Source organism: Nannobrachium achirus, assembly GCF_963921795.1.
Source record: "Nannobrachium achirus genome assembly, chromosome: 16".
In the NCBI taxonomy this organism is placed as follows: Eukaryota; Metazoa; Chordata; class Actinopteri; order Myctophiformes; family Myctophidae; genus Nannobrachium; species Nannobrachium achirus.
In genome coordinates, this window is record NC_137823.1 from 32695715 (window position 1) to 32717847 (window position 22133).

Consider the following 22133-nt stretch of genomic DNA (forward strand, 5'->3'; position numbering starts at 1 on the left):
AAACGGTAGGTTCCGTACGGAACCATTGTTTACTTAGATATGGAAGGATGACCTCCCACGTAATGCCCCTCTGTTTCACTGAATGTGGCAGAGAGTGGTATTAAGAGGATGTTACTTCCGCCTCCGGGGGCTTATATAGCCTGGAGGCGGGTCACTCCGGTTTGAGTGACAGGCCCTTCCTACCTACGTTAGTACGGGAGCTGAAGTAGTTTCTCTGAATGATCGCCAGGGGGCGTCATTACCCAAGTGGGAGGTCATCCTTCCATATCTAAGTAAACAATGGTTCCGTACGGAACCTACCGTTCCTGACTATAGGCAACAGTTCCCACCCTTCCCTGACTCTGAAGACTTTGAAGATTGAGGGTTTCACTGCTAGAGGCTTTACTGTATTATTTGGTAGGGTACGCATAACACTACTGGCAGGCATCTGTATAGTGGATCCATATGGTGAATTCTTCATACTATACCCTTCACTACTCTCTCCAGACGTTTCATGTCCTGGTTTACCCCCTACTACTTGTTGTTGACGTCACTTCCAGTGCACCACAGCTCGGTTGCCCCTATACCTGCCAGTGGTTATGCGATTACGTCACACAACAGAATACAGAGAAACCCCTGAATCTACAGAGCCAGGGAATTGTGGGATTTGATGCTTGTAATGCATTGTTTTATTTGTAGGCTATATACTGCAGTTAGTCAAATGTTACATAATGGAGCTTTATGCCGTTAATAATTTGTCATACGACAAATAGCGAAAGCTTGTAGCTATTTTCAATTTGTGAACATTTTCGCAAAATAGGGATGCCAGGTTAAATGAGATCAAGACCACTGTCAATGGATCAAGATGTAGCCTGAATAACTGTTCACACACACACACACGGGCAGACTTAGTATTAGGGATGGGACGATATGAACTTGGGCGGAACATTAGCCAAAAAATAGCAGATCTACAAGCTCACAACGCGTCGATCGCAATCGGCTATTGTTTTTGGCAAAGACTGTTGATAGAGAATGAAAAAAAGACTATATCAAGTACGTATAATAAGTACCTTTTAACAATTATAGACAGAGCTTTCTTCCTATCAAGTTGTTCTACTATGAAATAAAAAATACGGAGGTATAAATAAGATATACCTGAGGAGAAGGAGAAAGGACCGCCCAGAGGACTGCTAGACTCAGCAAAAAAAAAAAAGAAGAAATGGACTGACATTTCATTAGCATCCTCTAAAGTGGTAATGAGGACGACTATAGAATGAGGATGGACTATTTTTACACCATTTCGTGTGAATTTGCCCAAAGCAATGTGATGCCTGCTGTAGGTACAAGTCCTATCTAGCTGCAACCTAATGGTATGGCTGGGGGGCAGACCTCTAGGAATGGATGTGGAATCCCATCGCTAATGAACCTACATGTATCCACGTCCCAAAGCCATGGCAGACACAGGCTTCCAAAGTGGTCCAGAGTATGAGACAAGAGAATGGAAGCGAAAAAAAGGGATATTGATAATAACTCAATATATCGTCGTTGTCGGGTGAAAACCTTGTACGTCCAAAACCGTTCGTTTTGCATTTATCATTTTAAAAATGATTTAAACTAGTGAGAACAGCCGATCTACAAGCACAAACCACCTCGCACCGCGACAACGATGATATGCACGTAGAGCAGGTGAACAGTACCATAGATGGCTTACATATAAATATGCAGGTATGCAACACATTTCGAGGCAGCATGATGGTGAAATGGAGCAGCCTAAAAATAAGAAAAACTAAGGGAACTGAAGTGAGCTTACTTGGGGCAGCCTAATGAATTTTCAACAACAAAATCTATGAGCAATTTGAGTATAAAACCTTCATGTTGTCAAATATGCAAAATTCGGGCACACGGATTCACCGAAAATACAGACAGTGCAAAACAAGGAAGTATGTTCATTTTCAGTGGAACACTTTCACCACTTAAGCCCTATTATGCTTAGAATATCAGAAATAGGCAATCTACAGCCAGGACAGAAACGTATTAATGGTCACATCTATTCGTTTAACTTCCTATCCAAATTAATATCATGAGTGCATCATCGTTTATACGGCTGTGTTTTTCTGTGAACCACTAATGTCCCTGCACGGTCTGCCTGAACCAACCAACCTCTGGCCCTTGTCGTTGTTGGGTGGAAACCTCGTATCTCCAAGTATCAAATGGGTACATTCTTTTGCAAAGTAAATCCCTGCTTCATCATACAAGGCCGTCGCACAGAAGTAGTGAAAACAGCTGATCTACAAGCACACAATTGTAGATCGGCTGTTTTCACTAGTCTAAATCATTTTAAAAATGATAAATACAAAACGAAGGTTTTGGATATACAAGGTTTTCACCCGACAACGACGATATGCTTTAAAAAGCACAAACTCTAATGGCTTTGGACTGAATCCATTTCATTTCACCATATTATGCCAGTTGCTTTTAGTTTACAGAGCCAGAACGAGCCTTCTCTTGCAAACAAAATATGCATTCTGATGTTTATTGCAAAAAGATAATATACAGTACCGTTTGGGTTTAAAATACCATTTGAAGTCTGGATAGTATTTAAACTATCCTACTCTTTCTTTGTGGCCTTTTAGTCCTCTCGGATCACGGCAACAGAGTTCAAGTGAAAGACCAACAGACTTTAAGATGGGGGGGGGGGGGGGTGGAGGAATTCAGCCAACTATAACAGATTTATTGAAAAAAAAAAGAAACGTTATTGCCAGCGAGCCACACACGGTCAAATGACAACGTGTAAATTAACAATTAGATCCATCCATGTAGAACCTCCCTGTTATTAAACTTGATAAATAGCCAGGTGAAATCACCAAGACGCTGCTGCGCCACATATTAAAATAATGGTGCAACAACGGAGCTGCAACGATTTTCTTTAACTCGCGGCACTTCAACCACGCTCATTAAGCCTTTATTTTATACCTGCTGCTATTGATGTGATTTCATCCCCGATGCTCTGTTTTTCATTTCTTTAACTGTGTCATTCTAACCACGCGTAATGAAACTGTGATTTTTATATATACCTGCTGCTATTTTTATATGCAGAATGTGTGTTTGCACCACCAGCACAAGAAGGATTTCTTCTTGAATCACGCACTGTATATTTGATTCGACTGTGCCTTCCTGTTATTTGATTTGTTCTGTGTCGTTGCTTTCTTCTGTCATTCTCTCTTCCCCTGCTGTTCGAGCTCTTCCTGTGACTGCAATGCACCCGTCATCGTGTGATGTGACAATAAAGTCGACTCTGATTCTGATTCTCAACAAGCCAAATTAACTCTCAAATACCTGGAACGCGCCCGAGTCGCGTTAAGATTTTAACCACTTCAACCATTATTTTATGCTTTAAAGTTGTACTATGTAACTTTTTTTATAAAACAAATCTTAAAATTCTCCTAACAATTAAATCACAAAAGTTTTAGAAGATCCGCGCCGTGAATTTCAGCCTGTAAAGCCTTCTCTGTATGTAAACTGAGATCCTTGCCGTGGACCGGATCTCGCGCCAAAATTGCGTCATCACACTACCGGCCAATCACAGCGAGGGTTATACAACTGCCGGCCAATCACAGCGCATCTTGAAGTGGGGTCGCTATGGCAGCCATATTTGTTGTCGCCCGTTTGTACCATCCCTTCTCTAGGTAATTTCGCCTACCAGGCAGGGTGAAGGAGTCCGTATCTCTGGAATTACTGAACGCACAGGAACAAGGGACCCCTTAAAAGATAGATCTCAGCGAGGTGGAGGCAGACGCGGGGGTCTGAAGGTACGAAAAACGTCCGAAAGACGCGGACGCGACCGCGGTTTGCTATAGGGCTAATGACCACTAGTTGGGCATCTTACACAGTATGGCTTTAACTATTGAAAAATAGCAGATATACAAGCTGTAGATCTGCTATTTTTGAAAAATCGTGAAAATGTGTGCAAGTCTTTGAGTATCTTTGACCCGACTTCTAAAACCTTCCTCTGAATCAGTGGATCAGAAACTTTTCTATGTCAAGGACCCCCAAAATTACAGGTATTTGGCCGCGGACCCCCATCTTAAAATATGTTGTTCCAGGGACCCCCCAGAAGCAAATATTTGAGTTACAAACGTTTGCTTTTAAATAGATTTGCAAAAACAAATCATGATTTTTCAAAAATAGCAGATCTACAAGCTCGCAGCGCGGCACTCGGTGCCGCGCTGTGAGCTTGTATATCTGCTATTTTTCAATAGTTAAAGCATTCAACAATTCTATAGACCTAAATGGCTTAATTGTGCGTGTTTATGTGCCTGCGACTCATGCTTGCACTCCCCATGTTTGCGGGTAACACGGTAAATCAGGATAAGATGGTTGGGATTAGTCACCCCACTCGAAGGCATGGGATCAAAGAAATGAGTAGAGCATTAATAGGATGAAGCGTTTGCCTGATTGGTGGCTCTGACTCTTCACAGTAGAGGCTGTGACAGCAGGGCTGGAGGTTGCCATGGGTGGGTGGCGCGTCTTCCATGTCTAAACGCTGCAGATGTAGCCGGCTAATATCTGCCGTGTCAATCAGCAGAGCAATATTATATCCAATGCCACGTCTAAATCCATTAATAACTCAGGCCCTCAACTAACAACCTCTCCTATGCAGCAGAGTCAGACTTAATGACGCTGTCCGGTCGGTCTAACTCACATCCCACTTTACAAGAAAGGCGAATCATGTCAAATAGATATCAGATCAGATATAATGAGATAAGATAATACGGTGAATCATAGTAAAATGCCCTAAAGGCGAGAGGCGAGGTCGCGCTGAGACCCCATGAGACTGTCACAATATGTCCATATATGGCCATTTCCAGATATGGGCTTAATATTGATGACATCAGGGATCTTTATATATGGGCATAAAAGGGACAGTCCACATGAGACTGACACAATATTTCCATATGCATTCCAAGATATGGGCTTAATATTGATGACATCAGGGATCCCCATATATGGGCATAAAAGGGACAAGGACGGCGTGGCATGGGCTTAACATTGATGACATCAGGGATCTCCATATATGGGCATAAAAGGGACAAGGACGAAGCGTGACATGAGGCGTGACTGACTTTTGATACTAACTGCCCCCTACGGTCGCATTAAAACATACAATATATGGAGCACATTTCTAGGTACACAAGGTCGCTACAGAAACAGAATGAAAACAACATTATTTAAGTAATGTATATTTTAATAGCTTAATTACTCCCAGTTCTCCAGTTGTAAGTGCTGTTGTTCAGTTGTCTCCCAGGTGAGACCTGAGTCAAACGGCCTGCTCAAAGGCCTCGCCTTCGGGTTCAACTGAGGAGAGCCTGCAGCCCTCTACCACCACGTCCCTATAGTTCTCTCTCACCAGCCCTGTGGGCCTCACACAGCATGTGACCTCACTGCAAAAGTGTGTGCGTGCGTGCGTGCGTGCGTGCGTGCGTGCGTGCGTGCGTGCGTGCGTGCGTGCGTGGTGCGTGTGTGCGTGCGTGCGTGCGTGTGTGTTTGTGCAGACCGGCGGTGAGAGACAAAGGGAAACCAAGGGAAGGGCAGAGGGCGAAATAGAAAGAGATCAAAGAAGAAAGCGGCGAGAGAGATAGAAAAGGGAGAGCCAGGGAACAGATAGCAATAGACAGATAGTTACAGAGAGGGCGAGAGAAGAGAGGAATGAGAGAGAGGGAGCAATCTGTCTGTGATGTCTGTAAATCCCAGGGGAGCGATCATTAATTAAGCGTGAGATTGGTTCGCTCTAACCCCCCGCACCCCGTCGCCACCTCTTTCTCTCTCTCGCGCTCGCTACCCTCTTCGCTCAATCTCATTTTTGTTGATTCTGGGATGTCAACGGATTCAACACTCCTCACCTTGAAAGACCTGCTGAAACAGCTTGAGAGCTGGAGAAATTGGACTGAAATAGCTGCTGTATAGAGTGAAGAGAAACACACGCGCACACGCACGCACGCACGCACACGCACGCACACACACACACACACACACACACACACACACACACACACACACACACACACACACGCACACACATACACACACAGAGCCAAAACCACCACGCAAAAGTTCTCGGCGGGACCCTGTTGAACCCAGCGCGATGCTGATTTTCAGAAATGTGCAAAGCACTCCGGATCAGGGACGTGCTGGCCATTGGGAAAAGCGGGACAACTCCCGAACGGCCGGTTCATTCCCGGCCGGTCCAGGCCGGCCATTAGGAAAAAAAATAAATAAAAATAAAATGTCGGCCTTCATTCCATTTTGGGGGCTGGGCGGCCAACAAAGTAAATCGTCACTGTCGGGCAGAAACCTTGTATCTCCAAGTTTCAAATGTGTAAATTTTTTCACAAAGCAAAGCCCTGCTTCATCATACAAGGCTGTCGCACAAAAGTAGTGAAAACAGCAGATCTACAAACACACTGTGTGCTTGTAGATCGGCTGTTTTCACTAGTTTAAATCGTTTTTAAAATGGTTTTGGACATACAAGGTTTCCACCCGACAATGACGAAATATAAGTCATGTATTTGGCCCACTGGCTTGTCACTTGTCATGATCTGAAATGGCAAATCTTTGAGTAGCAGCAGCGCTATAGAGAGATCGCTCTCTCTATAGCGCGCAATGAGGGCCTCTACAACTCTTTTTCCCGGGCCGAATCAGGGGCCCAGCACGTCCCTGCACTCCGGATTCTTGCAGGTTGTCTGCTGCACATACTCTACTTATGAAAACAACTCCTTTGCTCCCCAGCACCCTGTACACCTGCAGGGAGGAGAATTCTGCCAAGCTGATACTACCAGGTCCTCTGTTCACCTCTCACGCCAAGTATTTGACAGCCAACAACCAGGGAACTGTAAACTCAAGGCCCCTCAGAAAAGGAAAACTTTGTGACACGTTCACGGTGTTGGAATCAAAGCAAGACGCTGCCCAGGGAACTTGTGAAAGAAGGATTGAACTTCACAACAAAGGCACTGACTAGTGACTAATGCCTAATTTATAGTCTGTCGTACAACGGGGAGAGAGTCATTTATTTTTTAGGCGTTTTTGTGTGTGTGTGTAGGGGAGGGGGGGGGGCGGCTTGTTACTGTGAAGTTGCCAAATCGCATCATCGGGCCGACAACCACATCCTCGTCCATCGAGCCAGAGCAAGAGGTATCGCTTCGTCATTTCACCTTGAACCGGAGAACGCTATGCCGTTAGAAACGCTCCCTTTCGTTCGTTCCACTCAGAGCTTTATTGACTTCCTTTGATATTAATAGCCTGTGACACAAAACGCCATTTTCTCTGCCGATGACCCGGGTTTTTTTTTCTTTTATTTATTTATCTTTTCGCCTTATCCGATGTGACCTTGTTGATGGTGCCGGAGACAGCGGTGTAATGGATACCGGGGGGGTTGAGAAGAAGGGGCTGGCACCAGGCGTCATCATCATGGTTGTAGACTGTCGATGCCGCGCGCACACGCAGACAGAAGGGATATGGACGCTCCTAAAACAAGGGCTCAGTGTCCGGACATTCAAACCCTCATCTGCGACGGCTTGTCACCGGAGCCTCGCTAGTATACGCTTGTTCTTCGCCGCTGGCGGAGTGTTCGTTCGTCTCTCCACAGTACAGCAACAATAAGCAGACTGTACAATTAGTAGTAGAGTACAGTGCAGTACTAGTAAGACGCCTCAGGGCGACATGCGTCCTCGTGCCAATTCTTGGCTATCTGGCCAGTGATGTACAGTAAATCGGACCAGTGCCTGTTGAGATTGGCAGAACATGCCCATATATGGGCATTACCAAATATGGGCATTCCCAGATATGCCCTTAATATTGATGACATCGGGACAGGGTTCTCCATATATGGGTATAAAATGGACAAGGGTGTAATTCATTTGCAAGTGTGATCTGGAAATGCCCATATATGGGCATGTTCTGATATCAAATTGTCGACTATATATGGGCATAAAATATATGGGCATAGAAGGGACATCAAGCCAGAGCGTGAGGTCACAGTGACATCAGAGCATGATGTCAGAGTTATGTCACAGTGATGTGTGTACGGACTGACGGAAGGACAGACAGACAGACAGACAGACAGACAGACGGAGCAAGCTACGACATTTCTCATGGTATACTGCGACCTTCGGTCGCAACAATACAATACAGTAAAGTACAGTCCAAGCCACTCAAGGGGCTTGTACTGACAAACCAGGCCATCTGTATTGTCTTGTCCACACTCAACAGCCTGTTCTGGAGGTGAAGAGGTCGATAAAAGAGGTGTCCCCGTCTGTCTCTAATCTCACCCCACCCTCCAGCCGCCCTCCTCACCCCCGCCCGAGAGAGAGAGAGAGAGAGTTATTGCTTTAATATGAACAACGAATAGTTCAATTCATCCTCCGGGGTGTCAAAGCAATGTTTGCTGTGATTACTTTCTGGGCACGCCGGTGACATTCATTGGCTTGCGCTCCGGACGTGCTGGACAAAAGGCTTGAGTTAAGGGAGGGCGGGAGTGCAAGGGAGAGAGGGAGACATTATAGAGAAAGAGGGAGACAGAACGGCAAGAGAGCACAAGATGGAGAGAGAGATACTGAGAAAGAAAAGGGAATGGCAAGGCCAGCATTGCGGGGACAGTGGCACTTCAGTTGCTCTCTCCGCCACAGGGAAACGCCACCACAGCTAGCCAAACGTAGAAAAATAAGCTCTGTTAGCATTCGCCCCACGCACACACGCACGCACGCACACACACACACACGTACAGATGTGCCATTTCAAAATGTCACAACACGTCCCGCCATTGGCAAGACAGTAGATTTTCAGGGGATTTGCAGGACATTGAGCTTGTAGATCAGTTATTTTTGCTATTTTTATGACCTTCTCTGACTTTGAAGTTTAAATCTACCTGTGAAGGTGGGTTCTGTTTTTCAATGGGAATGGAATGGTTTCTTACAATTTGCGAGTTTCTGCAAAAATGCGCTCCATTCTCCATAAAATTTAAAAAAAAAGCATTCGCAGGACATTTTCTGGAAAGAACTGTAAATACAGAAGAGTTGAAACGGCACATCCGTAACCAGAGACACACATAATGCAAACGCCCCCTCCCATCCAACAGTATCCCTCCCCACAACCCCCGACATCCCCCCGACCACGCCTAATACCTGAATGGTGGGCGGCGAGCGCTGCTTGCGCGTGGTGGTGGTGGACAGCGTGGTGGTGGTCTCGATGAAGGTGGTGGACATCTCCGGGGGCACCGAGGTGGTGGTCCGCGCCGCGCCCCGGCTGACGGGCACGTCGCCCACCAGCCGGACGCTGCCGTTCACCTTGATGTTGGCGTGGCCCTCCGCCGCCATGTTGAGCACCTTCAGGCCGTTGTAGTAGAGGCCCGACAGCTGGCCCTGGTAGGGCCTCTTGCGGTCGTTGCCGCCGATGGAGATGGTGGCCTGGGTGTTGAAGATGGTCAACTGGCGGCCTTTAGAGAGAGAGGGGAGCGAGGGAGGAACGGGGTGGAGGGTAGGGAGCGTCAGCCTGAGTCAGAACCGGCGTCCGATGTACGACTGCATTAGACGGAGACGTTGTTATAAGTGCTGTTTTTTTACACATCCCCCTATAGGCTATATTATGCACATACGCCATTTTGTTCTACTTCCGGTCCTCTTTCGACTTCCTTCACAGGTGTTACCGATGATACTAATGAAGGCTCTGTTCCATTCTGGTCAAACAGAGTCAGGGTGCTGATATAGTGCACGTTGGCTCTCTGGAAACACTCTGCTACACGAGTGGGTCACAAAGTGTTCTTGAGTCAGTGGGTTCCAAATGTCCCCATACAGGTGTGTAACTCTGAGAGTGTACAAATGGAATCAAATGGACCCGCAGGGGTCCATTTGATTCCATTTGTACACTCTCAGAGTTATGGGGGTCCTTGAAATTAAAGAACCACTGTACAATAAATCGAACAGAGCCTTAATTAGTATCATTGGTAACACCTGTGAAGGAAGTCGAAAGAGGCCCGGAAGTAGAACAAAATGGCGTACAGTATGTGCATATAGCCTATTGATGCAGAAGGCATCTCTACAGTCACTGGTACAGTCACAGTAAACTCATGCTTCATGCTCTATTATGGTTTGTTCCGTTCTATTCCAAAATAATTGCTTAGCACTCTTATTCACTCCAGTGCAGCGACCGCCAACACAGAGGACTTTCAGTGTGGTTAGGCCTTAAACTACCTCCAGAGAAACAGCTATTATGAAACAAACCAATTCAACTATCTTTGCCTCGCTGTGCATGTTAAACGGCTGCAGCTATCCAGTATACAATGGGGTCTAGGAATGCTTTCTCTTAAGGACAAAGTGTTATCGGGCCTGTTGATCCAAATAATTGAAATTAAAATCAGCACTGGAGGTAGCCACACTGTCCTGTTTGCTGTGTCATACGTAAGGGAGTCCACAGAGACCTAAGAAGTCTCGTTGAAAAATACAAATGGATCACATTCCACATGGCGCATGGCCGTCTAATATTCTCTGGACAAAACAGCAGATTCATGCAGTGGGCTGATTAATAAATATGTATAAAAAGCCGTGGCATACTGTGATAAAATATGAGTAACACACACACTCTGTGCATGTCATGGTAAATTTCATTAGCAGAGGAGCTAAATATCACAGTAACAACACGCTGCTCATGCATTAGTTATGAAATGAAAATACACAAATAAAACACTTGCACTGCAAGGATCATAATTAGAAATCTAATTTCTATAATATACAGGCACACATAACACCGCAGGCTCATTATATTTGACACATTTACAAAATTACCATACATTGGGCATGAAATGACAGGGGACAGGACTTTCATATCACAAAACAGAAAATGAAATAGCGTGTGGCGTCATGCATGCGGCAATAATGGGTTTTTTGTTTCACTGATTGGTTTGTGTTTTAGCAATTGTTAAAGGGACTTTATAATCAAGTTAAGACGTTTATAGGCAATGACCTTTAAATTCAGTTTATAACGATATTATGTCAAGCAGGGAATTTTAATTCCGAATTAAAGAGGGTTTGGTTGTGTGACGAAAGTACTGTTAAGTGCTGTGCACCGGTTTGGGTGCATTTCAGAGCAGGGAGAACCTTGCTCGCTGGGACGCATTTCAGACAAAAAAAGGGACTTCAATTAGCTCTCCATCGCCAATTGGGGATTTTATAGCGGGAGCTGTGTAACTACTATCAGAGAATTTACAACAGGGAAAATCACCTGCCGCTCGGAAAGTTTTCAAGCAAGAGTGCTCTCTGATGAGTTTGTTCTTTTATATCGCTGAGGATGAAAGCCGTGGAAACTCAATTCTCCACACAAAAGGCCAAGTGTTACAGCATGCCGCATGCTTTCTACTGGTACATTTAGCTGCGAATTATTGAGTTCTTATGCAATGTTGCATTCTTTTAAGAATCACATGTCGCACCCCAGTCCCTTTAACTGGATAGTGGATACCATCAATGATTCAACAGAAGTTTACGTAAAACGTGATGATGGCAAAAAGGGAATGGCAAGTTAAAAGAAAGAGAAAAAACATGGAAAAAAAGAACACAAATTTATTATTTTCTTGTTTATTTTCTTTTATAAAACAGGGTTTAAGGGATGGTTTTTCATTCTCAAAGGTTGGAGGGAACAAGCCAATGACATGACACGAAGAAAGTAAATAAATAAGGATAGACAAATCGGGTAAAGGTTTACCTTTCTCCTGAAGCCAATCTTCTACTGGTCGGGTATATTTGAACGGGATTTTCTTATTTGCCATTTGATAGCGCTCAATGTCGCTGTTGCCTTTAAAGTTTAAAAGTTTAATGAACAGCTTGAGAATAGTTGGCAACTGCAACACACATCAGTCACATTTAGACAGAGGTTTATAACGTTTATAATATTCTTCTTTTTTAATACTTGTTTAGAAATATTTAGAAAAAAATGTTATAACGATTTTTTTTTTCTCTCTCTCCAAGTGTAGCTTTAGTTATAGGTTTAAACTGTGTTTATACGGCACATTTCACGAGAAGTATATAATTGATATCCATGGAAAAAATGCACATTATACATAGTATAGTCTTCACACAATAGACAAATTACACATCAAAACCCTGCAAGAATGGAACGTTAGTCAAAACAACAAGCAACACCTTTACACAGATAATGAATGCATATCTCAGTCCATGTACTGTATTACCCTTCATAAAAAATCACATAACATACACAAGGGGTGGAGGAAAAGGACTGATTAAAAAGGCGGATATGCATTAACCGCCTTTCTCCGAAGCAAATTGGAGGTAATTTATATGCGCTAATTATCCCCTTGGACACCACCTGCTTTTTCCCCCCATTTTCAAGGGCCAAGAAACACCTCCGTTTTAGCAGCTCTTTGGGGGAGAGCGAGGCACGCTCACCGTGGTTCTGCAGGCAGGGGCGTCACGCTAAATTCTGGGCCCTGGGTACAAGGATTGTACACTGCGGGCCCCCCATGAATGTTAACTAATGAAAAATAGCAGATATACAAGCTCACAGCGCGGCACCGAGTGCCGCGCTGCGAGCTTGTAGATCTGCTATTTTTGGAGCTGTGTGAAGCACAGGCTCCCTATACGTGGCTGTGTGGGTCTGTGTGTGTGTGTGTGTGTGTGTGTGTGTCTGTCTGTCTGTCTGTGTGTATGTAGCCTGAACTTCCTAAACTTCGGCACGCCACTAGTCCCACAGTTTTGCCACCACACACTCGCGCCATATGTCAAATCGACCGGCTTACTCGGGAATCGTGGGCTATTACTTTTCTAAGAGAAAGGTTCTATAGTTTAATTGATATTAATTTATTAGTGAATTAATTTTCCCCATTGACTTATAATGGGAATTGCAAAAACTCACATTCAATTATTTGTCTCTCGCAAACCATAGGGGCTAGAGTTTCAAGACTTGGAGAGGAGGTTCATAATGATTTCAAGGATTAAATAAAAAATAATTGTGTCATTTGGCCGCATGGTGGCGCCATAACACCCCACTTTACGTTTTGGCCTGTAACTCTTGAACCGTAGGTCGGAAAATTAAAAATATTTTTCCCTGGATTCCTTGGGTCATGACGCATCTCCCCATATAGGCCACGCCCATTTGCGCCATGATAGATTTTCCGCCATCTTGAATTATCTCCAAAACACACTTTTTGCTCCTTTTCCTACATATTTTCTTCAAATGTCACAAAAATCGGTACACATGATCTACACACACACACACACACACACACACACACACACACACACACACAGCTCCACTTCACACGGGTGTGATTTTTTTGGAAAATCGTGTAAATGTGCGCAAGAAACCTATGTTTCCATGTCAGTGGTGCTCAAACTTTTTCACGTCAAGGACCCCCAAAATGATATGTATTTGGCCACGGACCCCCATCTCAAAATATTTCGTTCCAGGGACCCCCCCACAGAAGCGAAATTTGAGTTACAAATGTTCGCTTAAAAAAAGACATATATTCAAAGATGTGCACACATTTCCACGACTTTTCAAAAATAGCAGATCTACGAGCTCGCAGTGCGGCACCGAGTGCCGTGCTGCGAGCTTGTAGATCTGCCATTTTTCAATAGCTAAAGTTACTAGGGCCCCTCCTCCACCTTGGGCCCTAGTAACTCAGTCCCACCGCGCTGTGAGCTTGTATATCTGCTATTTTTCAATAGCTAAAGTTACTAGAGCCCCTCCACCTCCTTGGGCCCTAGTAACTCAGTACCCCACTTCCCCCCCTCCCCTTGTGACGCCCCTGTCTGCAGGTAGGGGCAGCAGCGCTAGATGAAGGTAATTTGCGGGTACTTCAGGGAGGGAGGGAAGTCCCACGGTGACACAGATTTGAAAGAGGACATCGCATACAGATGAGATCATTACAGCCACGGTGGGAGGGCTTTTGGCTGCCAAGTCCCCATCATCTGAGACTGGGCCAAATACGCTCCAGATATATGGAAATGAGAGATAATGGGACACTTCTAAAAAGGAATGTGTGCATGATCTAGTTTATGTTGTCCGCCGCGCGACAACACTGCTATTCCCGGTCATGACAGTTTATTGTGCTACATTATTATGAGCCTGGTGGTGATATAGTGTTTTCCCGCAGAAAAAATCACAACGAATTATGTTCTCTGGGAAATGCATCGCGAGTCCGCCGAGACGTAAGGCGTAAGATGCACACACGGATCTGTACTGTAACACACCACGGAGTCTTTGAAATTGTATTTAGCATTTTTACGAAGAAAGAAATTAAAAGGAGGGGTTTAATTACTTTTCCTTTCCATATGGCTACACTGGTCTATCGATAAATGTGTGTAATCTCTGGGTTCATGTCAAGGTGCAGGTTTGTCCATATGTGTTCAAATACAATGTCCATGTATTTGCCAGATAATCACTGTGTTTACTTATTTATATTCATAATAATACATGTTTCCATTAAAAACCTGCACTATCCACACGTTTCACACAGATGTAATGTTTTTGCTAAATAGTTACTATATCGATTTTAAATCATTGAATCGAATCGTATCGTATCGCCATGAATTAACCAATATCGTCCATGTATCGTATCGTCAACCATGTATCGTGATATCTATCGAATCGTTACTAAAATGTATCGTTACACCCCTAATAATAATGTCATACACTCACTCCTACACAAGTTGTGGGGAGCCTATTGTCTCACTTAGCAACAACCTATGTCACAAGGGATTTGGGGAAGAAAATCCATAGACTTTGCCTAAGGCTGTGTTTTTGTACAGCTCTTCTCGACTCTCTCTGCTGCACTTTTTCAGAAAACCTCCCACCACGTCTTCAAAGTGTCTAATATAACGTCGTTGTTGGGTGAAAACCTTGTATGTCCAAAACCGTTCGTTTTGCGTTTATCATTTTAAAAATGATTTAGACTAGTGAAAACAGCCGATCTACAAGCACACAACACCTCGCACCGCGAGGCGTTGTGGGATTGTAGATCTTCTGTTTTCACTACCTTTGTGCGACGGCCTTGTATGGTGAAGCAGGGCTTTACTTTGCAAAAAAAAAAATATATACAAATTTGAAACTTGGAGATACAAGGTTTCTGCCCTACAGTGACGATAAACAGAGAAAGAGAGGGAGAGAGAGATATGAGAGAGAGAACAGGTGGAGGTAGTATTTAGGGGAGTTGTGGGGGGACCTGGGGGAGCTAACTTGAGCGAGGGCAGGAGGGTAATGCCATGACATGCTACACTGTGCCAGCGGGTTAATCTGCCACAGCACATTCCTTTGATGCCATGGGGTGTTTGGGGCGGCAGCCAGAAACGCTGTCTGTCCTGGACAGGGGCCTTGCAGGGAGGCACGCTGGCTGTTTGAAGAGGCAGGGGGTAAATGGAAGCGCTAAGGGGCTGGCAAAGGGCTCACCTGAAAGTAATATGTGAACCGAAAAACAACTTCAAACTCACACACTGAATAAGTACACGTGTATGTACCACACGCTCTTCAACTTTGTTTCTTTCCTACTTTAATTTATGTCACTTGGTTTGTAGTCTCTCGGGCCAAGTGTTACAGCATGCCGCATGCTTTCTACAAGTACATTTAGCTGCGAATTATTGAGTTCTTAATGCAATGTTGCATTCTTTTAAGAATCACATGTCGCACCCCAGTTCCTTTAACTGGATAGCGGATTCCATCAATGATTCAACAGAAGTTTACGTAAAACGTGATGATGGCAAAAAGCGCTAAGGAGCTGGCAAAGGGCTCACCTCAAAGTATGTAAACCGAAAAACAACTTCAAACTCACACACTGAATAAGTACACGTTTATGTACCACACGCTCTTCAACTTTGTTTCTTTCCTACTTTAATTTATGTCACTCGGTTTGTAGTCTCTCGAGACAGACCATTGTCTCACCCAATTTTCAAATACTTCCGCCTAAGAGTCTGCACTAGCTGTGAAGTGAATGAAGTGGATGTCCTGCCCCCACTTCCGTTTCGCCCTTGCAGTCAGGTAAATAGGCTAATCTGTCTATCTGTAAATACCCAAATACATTTTAAAAAGCTATTTAAAAATATTTTTGAACAGAGATGGCGTGTTCTTCCTGTCCCAAACTTTTGTGAGGTGCAGTTACACAAACTCTCTGTAGCATTCGCAGATCGTGGAAGCGTCGTCTGGCTTTGAGAGACTGCCTGGTTTGGGTTGCAAACCTCAGTCTCGTGTTGTTTGTCCATTTAGGGGTGAAATCTAGTCGTAAGCTGAGAAGCAGAGGTATAAGCTTGCCGGGCATTGCTCACGGGGAAGTCTCAGGTATAGCTTTTACATTGTTCTAGGTTGATTAATGAGGTGCCACTCCTTTCAGTAATGAATACACCAGAAGCTAATTGTCCAGCTAATGAGAAAAATCTCTACGGAGTGTCAGTTTGATATTCCGTTTCTAAAGGTGATCGCAGAATGGATGACCTTGCCAATAAAAGCATGGCTTGTTAATCGGAAATATTTCTCTGCCGTTGTGGATTGAATCTTTGTGCAGAGTGTGCCTTCAGCTTGAGTGTAGGGATGGGACGATATGAAAATGTCATATCACGATTATTGTGACGAAAGAAATCGCGATTTACGATATTATCGCGATAATCAAAATCCATTATCCTGGGGCGAGACATTTGCCAAAAAATAGCAGATCTACAAGCTCACAGCGCGTCACAACGCGATGCGTTGTGAGCTTGTAGATCGTCTCCTTTTTGGCAAAGACATGCTTGATAGAGTGAAAAAAAGACTGTATCAAGTACGTATATTATAAGTACATTTTACCAATTATAGAGGGTTTAAGTGGTACCGGATATGCAGCTCAGCAAATAAAAGGTGAATTGATCCCAGTGCATGACGGAGGACGATATCACGATATATTAAATCTCCACGATACGATAATCGTGAGTGTTTTTATCACGATAAACGATAATATCGCGTATCGTCCCATCCCTACTTGAGTGCAGTGCAAATAGGCAAACAACAACAACAACTTGGCATTGTTTTTTTCTACTGCATCTGTAAAGAATATGGAGCCAGGCTCCAGTATAGTAGCTGCTGGCATCCACTCTAAGCCTAATGCAGAGACAAAATGCCCAATTTATACTTCATCGTACAGTGTGGCGCATGCCGAAATAGCCCATCAACCAGCTCACAACATGCACTGATGTGATGCGTTGTGAGCTTGTAGATCTATCTTCCATCAGACCATAAATTATGCGTTAGAATGTCATAGAGAAAAATCGCTGTGGCCTTATTTTTCCCGTACTAGAGCTGCATGCAACTAAAATCAACATGTCCATCCAATCCACAGAGGCTCTATGACCTATACATATACTGTATGGATACCCAGAATGCCACATGCTGCAGACAGGTTTAAACAGGCGGTGTGATTGGATTGAGCCACCAGGACCCTCGTCGACCACTTTCGGACTGACTGAATAGGCATCGGCTGGGATACTCATACACAAGGTTGTTGTAAAAATACCACAGCATTCTAAGAACCAGTTCTTCATCGTGTTCAATGTCAGCATTGCTCAGTTCAATATGCTCATTATACAGAGAGTGAACCTGTTAATGACCCAACTGACTGCATCGTGAAATATCTTTAGATGCGCGTGTATACGCTGATTGTAGTTTGTAGGGGTGTAACGATATAGTAACTGAATCAAAAAGTCGATTTTAATTTGCAATGATCTACTATATCGTTTGCAAAAGCAAAATATCGTACCGTTTTGGCTTTGTATCGTATCGTTTTAAAATGCGGTAATCGGTATCGAATCGTTTTGCAATGCAAATAATTGATTGTATGGAAACTAAGTATCTGTGCCTTGTATTTGGCAATTTTAAGAGGGAAAATGAACAAGAGGGGTCTAATTACCTTTCCATTCCATATAGCTACTCTTGGTCTATCGATAAATGTGTGTAATCTCTGTGTTCATGTCAAGGTGGGTTTGTCCATATTGATATATAATGTCCATGTATTTGCTAGATAATCTCAGCGTTTACTTCCATAATAATAGATTTTTTACACGTTTTACACAGATTTCATTTTTTTGCTAAATAGTTACTATATCGATTTTAAATCATTGAATCGAATCGTATCGTATCGCCATGAATGAACCAATGTCGTCCATGTATCGCATCGTTAACCATGTATCGTGATGCGTATCGTATCGCTGTTAAAATGTATCGTTAGACCCCTAGTAGTTTGTGTTTGTACGTGTGTGCCTGCCCGTGTGTGTATGTCTACTTGACTACGCGTCTACTGTTTGCATCAGTGTCATCTTTAATGTGCGCTTCTCTTATGTTCTCTTCTCTCAGCCAAAACAATGTCTGAATGTCCCCCCTCCGGTGGCAGCTGTTCACTCAACGAGAACGGTGGCGACGGCGGCACTCCTCCGCTGGTTTCGCTCGCTATATACTCCTGCCTGCCAGCCACACATCTCAGCAGGACGCCGTCGAAGGGGATAGGGGGCCGGGGCGCTGGAGGGGCCGAATCAAAACTGCGAAAATGGCCACCGTGACAGGCTCCTGGCACGCTCTCCATTCGGGGGATGATGAGTGCATTTGATATACCACAGTTCTGTCCAAAAAAATCATTCCACATGCGGAGCTGCGGCGCTGGGCTGCCGGGGCCCTGGGTTATGAGCATCTTTTATACCGCCCACCCCCCTTTCCAATCTACTCCCCACTTTCATCTCTCTTTCTCACTCTCTGTATATCTCTCTGGTAGGTTGGCCTCGACGTAGGGTGGCAGACCGTCAGTGACTCAAAACATCACTGGTTCAATCCCCAGTACAAACAGGGAAAGGTGCGTCTCAGACCTGTAGAGTGACTACATGTGCGGTGACCACCAATGCCGTGAAAGTGCCCTTGAGCAAGGCATTGAACCCTACTCAACGCCTCGGGGAGGTGTCTGTCCCCTGTACTCTGAGGGTAAAAACCTTGTATGTCCATGTCGTTTTGCATTTTTCATTTTAAAAATGATTTAAACTAGTGAAAACAGCCTTCTACAGCCTTCTGTGTGCTTGTAGATCTGCTGTTTAAAACTTTTCACTACTTTTGTGCGACGGCCTTGTATGATGAAGCAGGGCTTTTGAAACTTGGAGATACAAGGTTTCCACCCGACATCGACGACATACTGTATGCAGGCTACAGTAGCTAGGCTGTGAAGCTATGCAAAAAGACTCATTTCAATTGTGTTAAATGAAAATAAAATTATTTTATTATTCCTTCTCTTACTCCCTCTCTCAACTCTCCCTTTCCGTTTAATCCCAAATCCCTTTCTCAGGTGCTACATTTCTTGCTCCTCTCTCTCTCCATTTCTCCTTTCTCTACCATCCACCCATTCCTCCCTCTATTTCGTCCACCATCTTTCTCTCTCGCCTTCTCCCTCAGACCTCTTCACCTACAATCACAAGCATGGCTTTGTCCATCTTCTTTTCTCCCCCGCTGCCAATGCCCACTCAGTTTTTTTTCTCCCCTCTGTCTGTATTTGTGACGGTCTGGACTCTCCGATCTTAATACATGCCTCTGTTTTTTTTTCTCCCTCCTCATCCTTTTGTCCTTCTATCTCTCTCATCCGGTCGATTAAATGTCTCGCTGGTATCTCTCTGTCAGTCGTTTTCCTCTTTTATTCATCCCCCCCACCCCTCCCTCATCTCTCTCCTTTTCCCCCTCTCTCTTTCATTCTCTCCCATTCCCTCCCAATCTCTCTCTCACAATGCCAGAGTGTAGATTCATCATTTATGGCGGTGCATGGGCTCTGAACGTTTTGTGGCATTCAAAGCGTAAACCGGGACGAGAAGCATCATGTGCTCATCTTATCTGTGCCATGCGTTGTGAGAGCAGCGGAGAGATGGGAATGGACTTTTTTTTTCTTTTTTTTTCACTCTTGAGGAAGAGCTTTGTCTTACTGTATGTGGGTAGGGATGGGACGATATGCGATATTATCGTTTATCGTGATTACAAACACTCACGATAATCGTATCGTGGAGATTTAATTTATCGTGATATCGTCCTCTGTCATGCACTGGGATCAATTCACCTTTTATTTGCCGAGCTGCATATCCGGTACCACTTAAACTCTCTATCGGTGAAAGGTATTATAATATAATACGTACTCGATACAGTCTTTTTTTCACTCTCTATCAAATGTTCCGCCCCAGGATAATGGATTTTGATTATTGCGATAATATCGTAAACCGCGATTTCTTTTGTCAAAATAATCGTGATATGAAATGTTCATATCGTCCCATCCCTATTTGTGGGTTCTCTTTTCTGAACCACCTAACACAGTGGTTCATAACCAGTGGGTTGGGGAACACCGGTGGTCCTTGAGGGGATTCCAGGTGGTCCCCAGCTAAATGATGGAGAGTTGGTTTTACACTCTCAAGAGTTAAATGATCGTTAAATATCTGCATTACTTAATTTACAAGAGGTCTACACAATTAAAGAATTTAGAAGAATTGTTATGTTGATCAACGTTTGCCTGTTATCTCTCCTATGGTACCAACATCAATACAGCATGGGATTGTGGACAAAATCTGTATCAACGGTAACAAAATATTCTACATTTTGGGGTCTGAGAGGCTAAATCTCATCAAATGCTGGTCCGTGGCTCAAAAGCCGAAAAAATAATGGACCTTGATATGAAAAGGTTTGAAAACCACTGACCCAACCCATTCAAAACAGCAAAAAACTGCAAGTTCACAATGCTTCGTGTTGCAAGCTTCTAGGTGTGCCATTTATTTATTACTATTTCTTTTATGATTTTGCATGACCGAAAAGGCTGAAATAGGGACGCCATGGTTGAAAGTGGTAGACAACAGCACAGACTGCTATGGCCTCTTGAAAGGGGCATTTGCCCAATGTGGCGTTTACAGGTATAGTGGCACTGGCAATGTTGACATCACTGTTGTGCGCAGTGGAGCGTTGCAGTGTGCACACGTGTGTGCCGCTTACTATGCGCAATGTAAGCACAAAGGAGGCACACTTTGCTATGAACAGGGGCGTCACACCAAATTCTGGGCCCTGGGTACAAGGATTCACTGCGGGCCCCCCATGAATTTTAACTATTGAAAAAATAGCAGATCTACAAGCTCACAGCGCGGCACCGAGTGCCGCGCTGCGAGCTTGTAGATCTGCTATTTTTGAAAAAATCATGAAAATGTGTGCACGAAACCTATGTTTCCATGTCAGTGGTGCTCAAACTTTTTCATGTCAAGGACCCCCAAATTTATATTTATTTGGCCACGGAACCCATCTCAAAATATTTAGTTTCAGGGACCCCCCAGAAGCAAAATTTGAGTTACAAATATTCGCTTAAAAAGTACATATATTCAAAGATTTGCACACATTTTCACAACTTTTCAAAAATAGCAGATATACAAGCTTGCAGCGCGGCACTCGGTGCCGCGCTGTGAGCTTGTAGATCTGCTATTTTTCAATAGCTAAATAATGAAGGCCCCTCCAACCTTGGGCCCTAGTAAACTCAGTCCCACTTTCCCCCCCAGTGTGACGCCCCTGGCCGTGACTATTCCTCCCAACAACACACACTCACACACACACAAAGCTTTCCCGAGGCCCGTTGCCATTCACCCGAGACGGCGTCTGAACCTTGGCCAGCCCTGACAAATTGTAATGCAAAGTTTCCGTCTGGCCCGGTTGGGTAGCTCCTATTCATTCAAACCCACGCACCAAAACAATATATAACAGATCATTGCCATGCAAAACCACCGGGCATACAAATTCATCCAGTTATAGGAGGACACTGAAACACCTTTACCCTAGACAAAAGCAAAACGCTGTTTGGGTGATTTGGATTTTCGTGTGTGCACACGCACGCACGCACGCACGCACGCACGCACGCACGCACACACGCACACACGCACACACACACACACACACACACACACACACACACGGCCCAAGGTGGAGGGGCCTTAATTATTTGCCGTGCTGCAAGCTTGTAGATCTGCAATCTTTTTAAATATCGTGAAAGTCTTTGAATAATATCAAATCCTTCTAAGGTTTTTTATGAAAAAGCTATGTTTACATGTCAGTGGTGCTCAAACATAAGCCTCTCCGGAGCCGTCCCCTGGGAG

At 44.3% G+C, this 22133-nt stretch overlaps 1 protein-coding gene across 1 annotated transcript in view; it reads right to left on the reverse strand.

Moving 5' to 3' along the window:
* nrxn3b (neurexin 3b) overlaps positions 1-22133 on the reverse strand; it is a gene marked incomplete at both ends in the record, with an annotated part of 590571 nt that overhangs the window by 57864 nt on the left and 510574 nt on the right. The window contains 2 exons of the mRNA XM_080744342.1: positions 9156-9466; positions 11725-11814. Of these exons, the coding sequence (XP_080600468.1) occupies positions 9156-9466; positions 11725-11814 (401 nt within the window). The remainder of the gene's footprint in view (positions 1-9155; positions 9467-11724; positions 11815-22133) is intronic.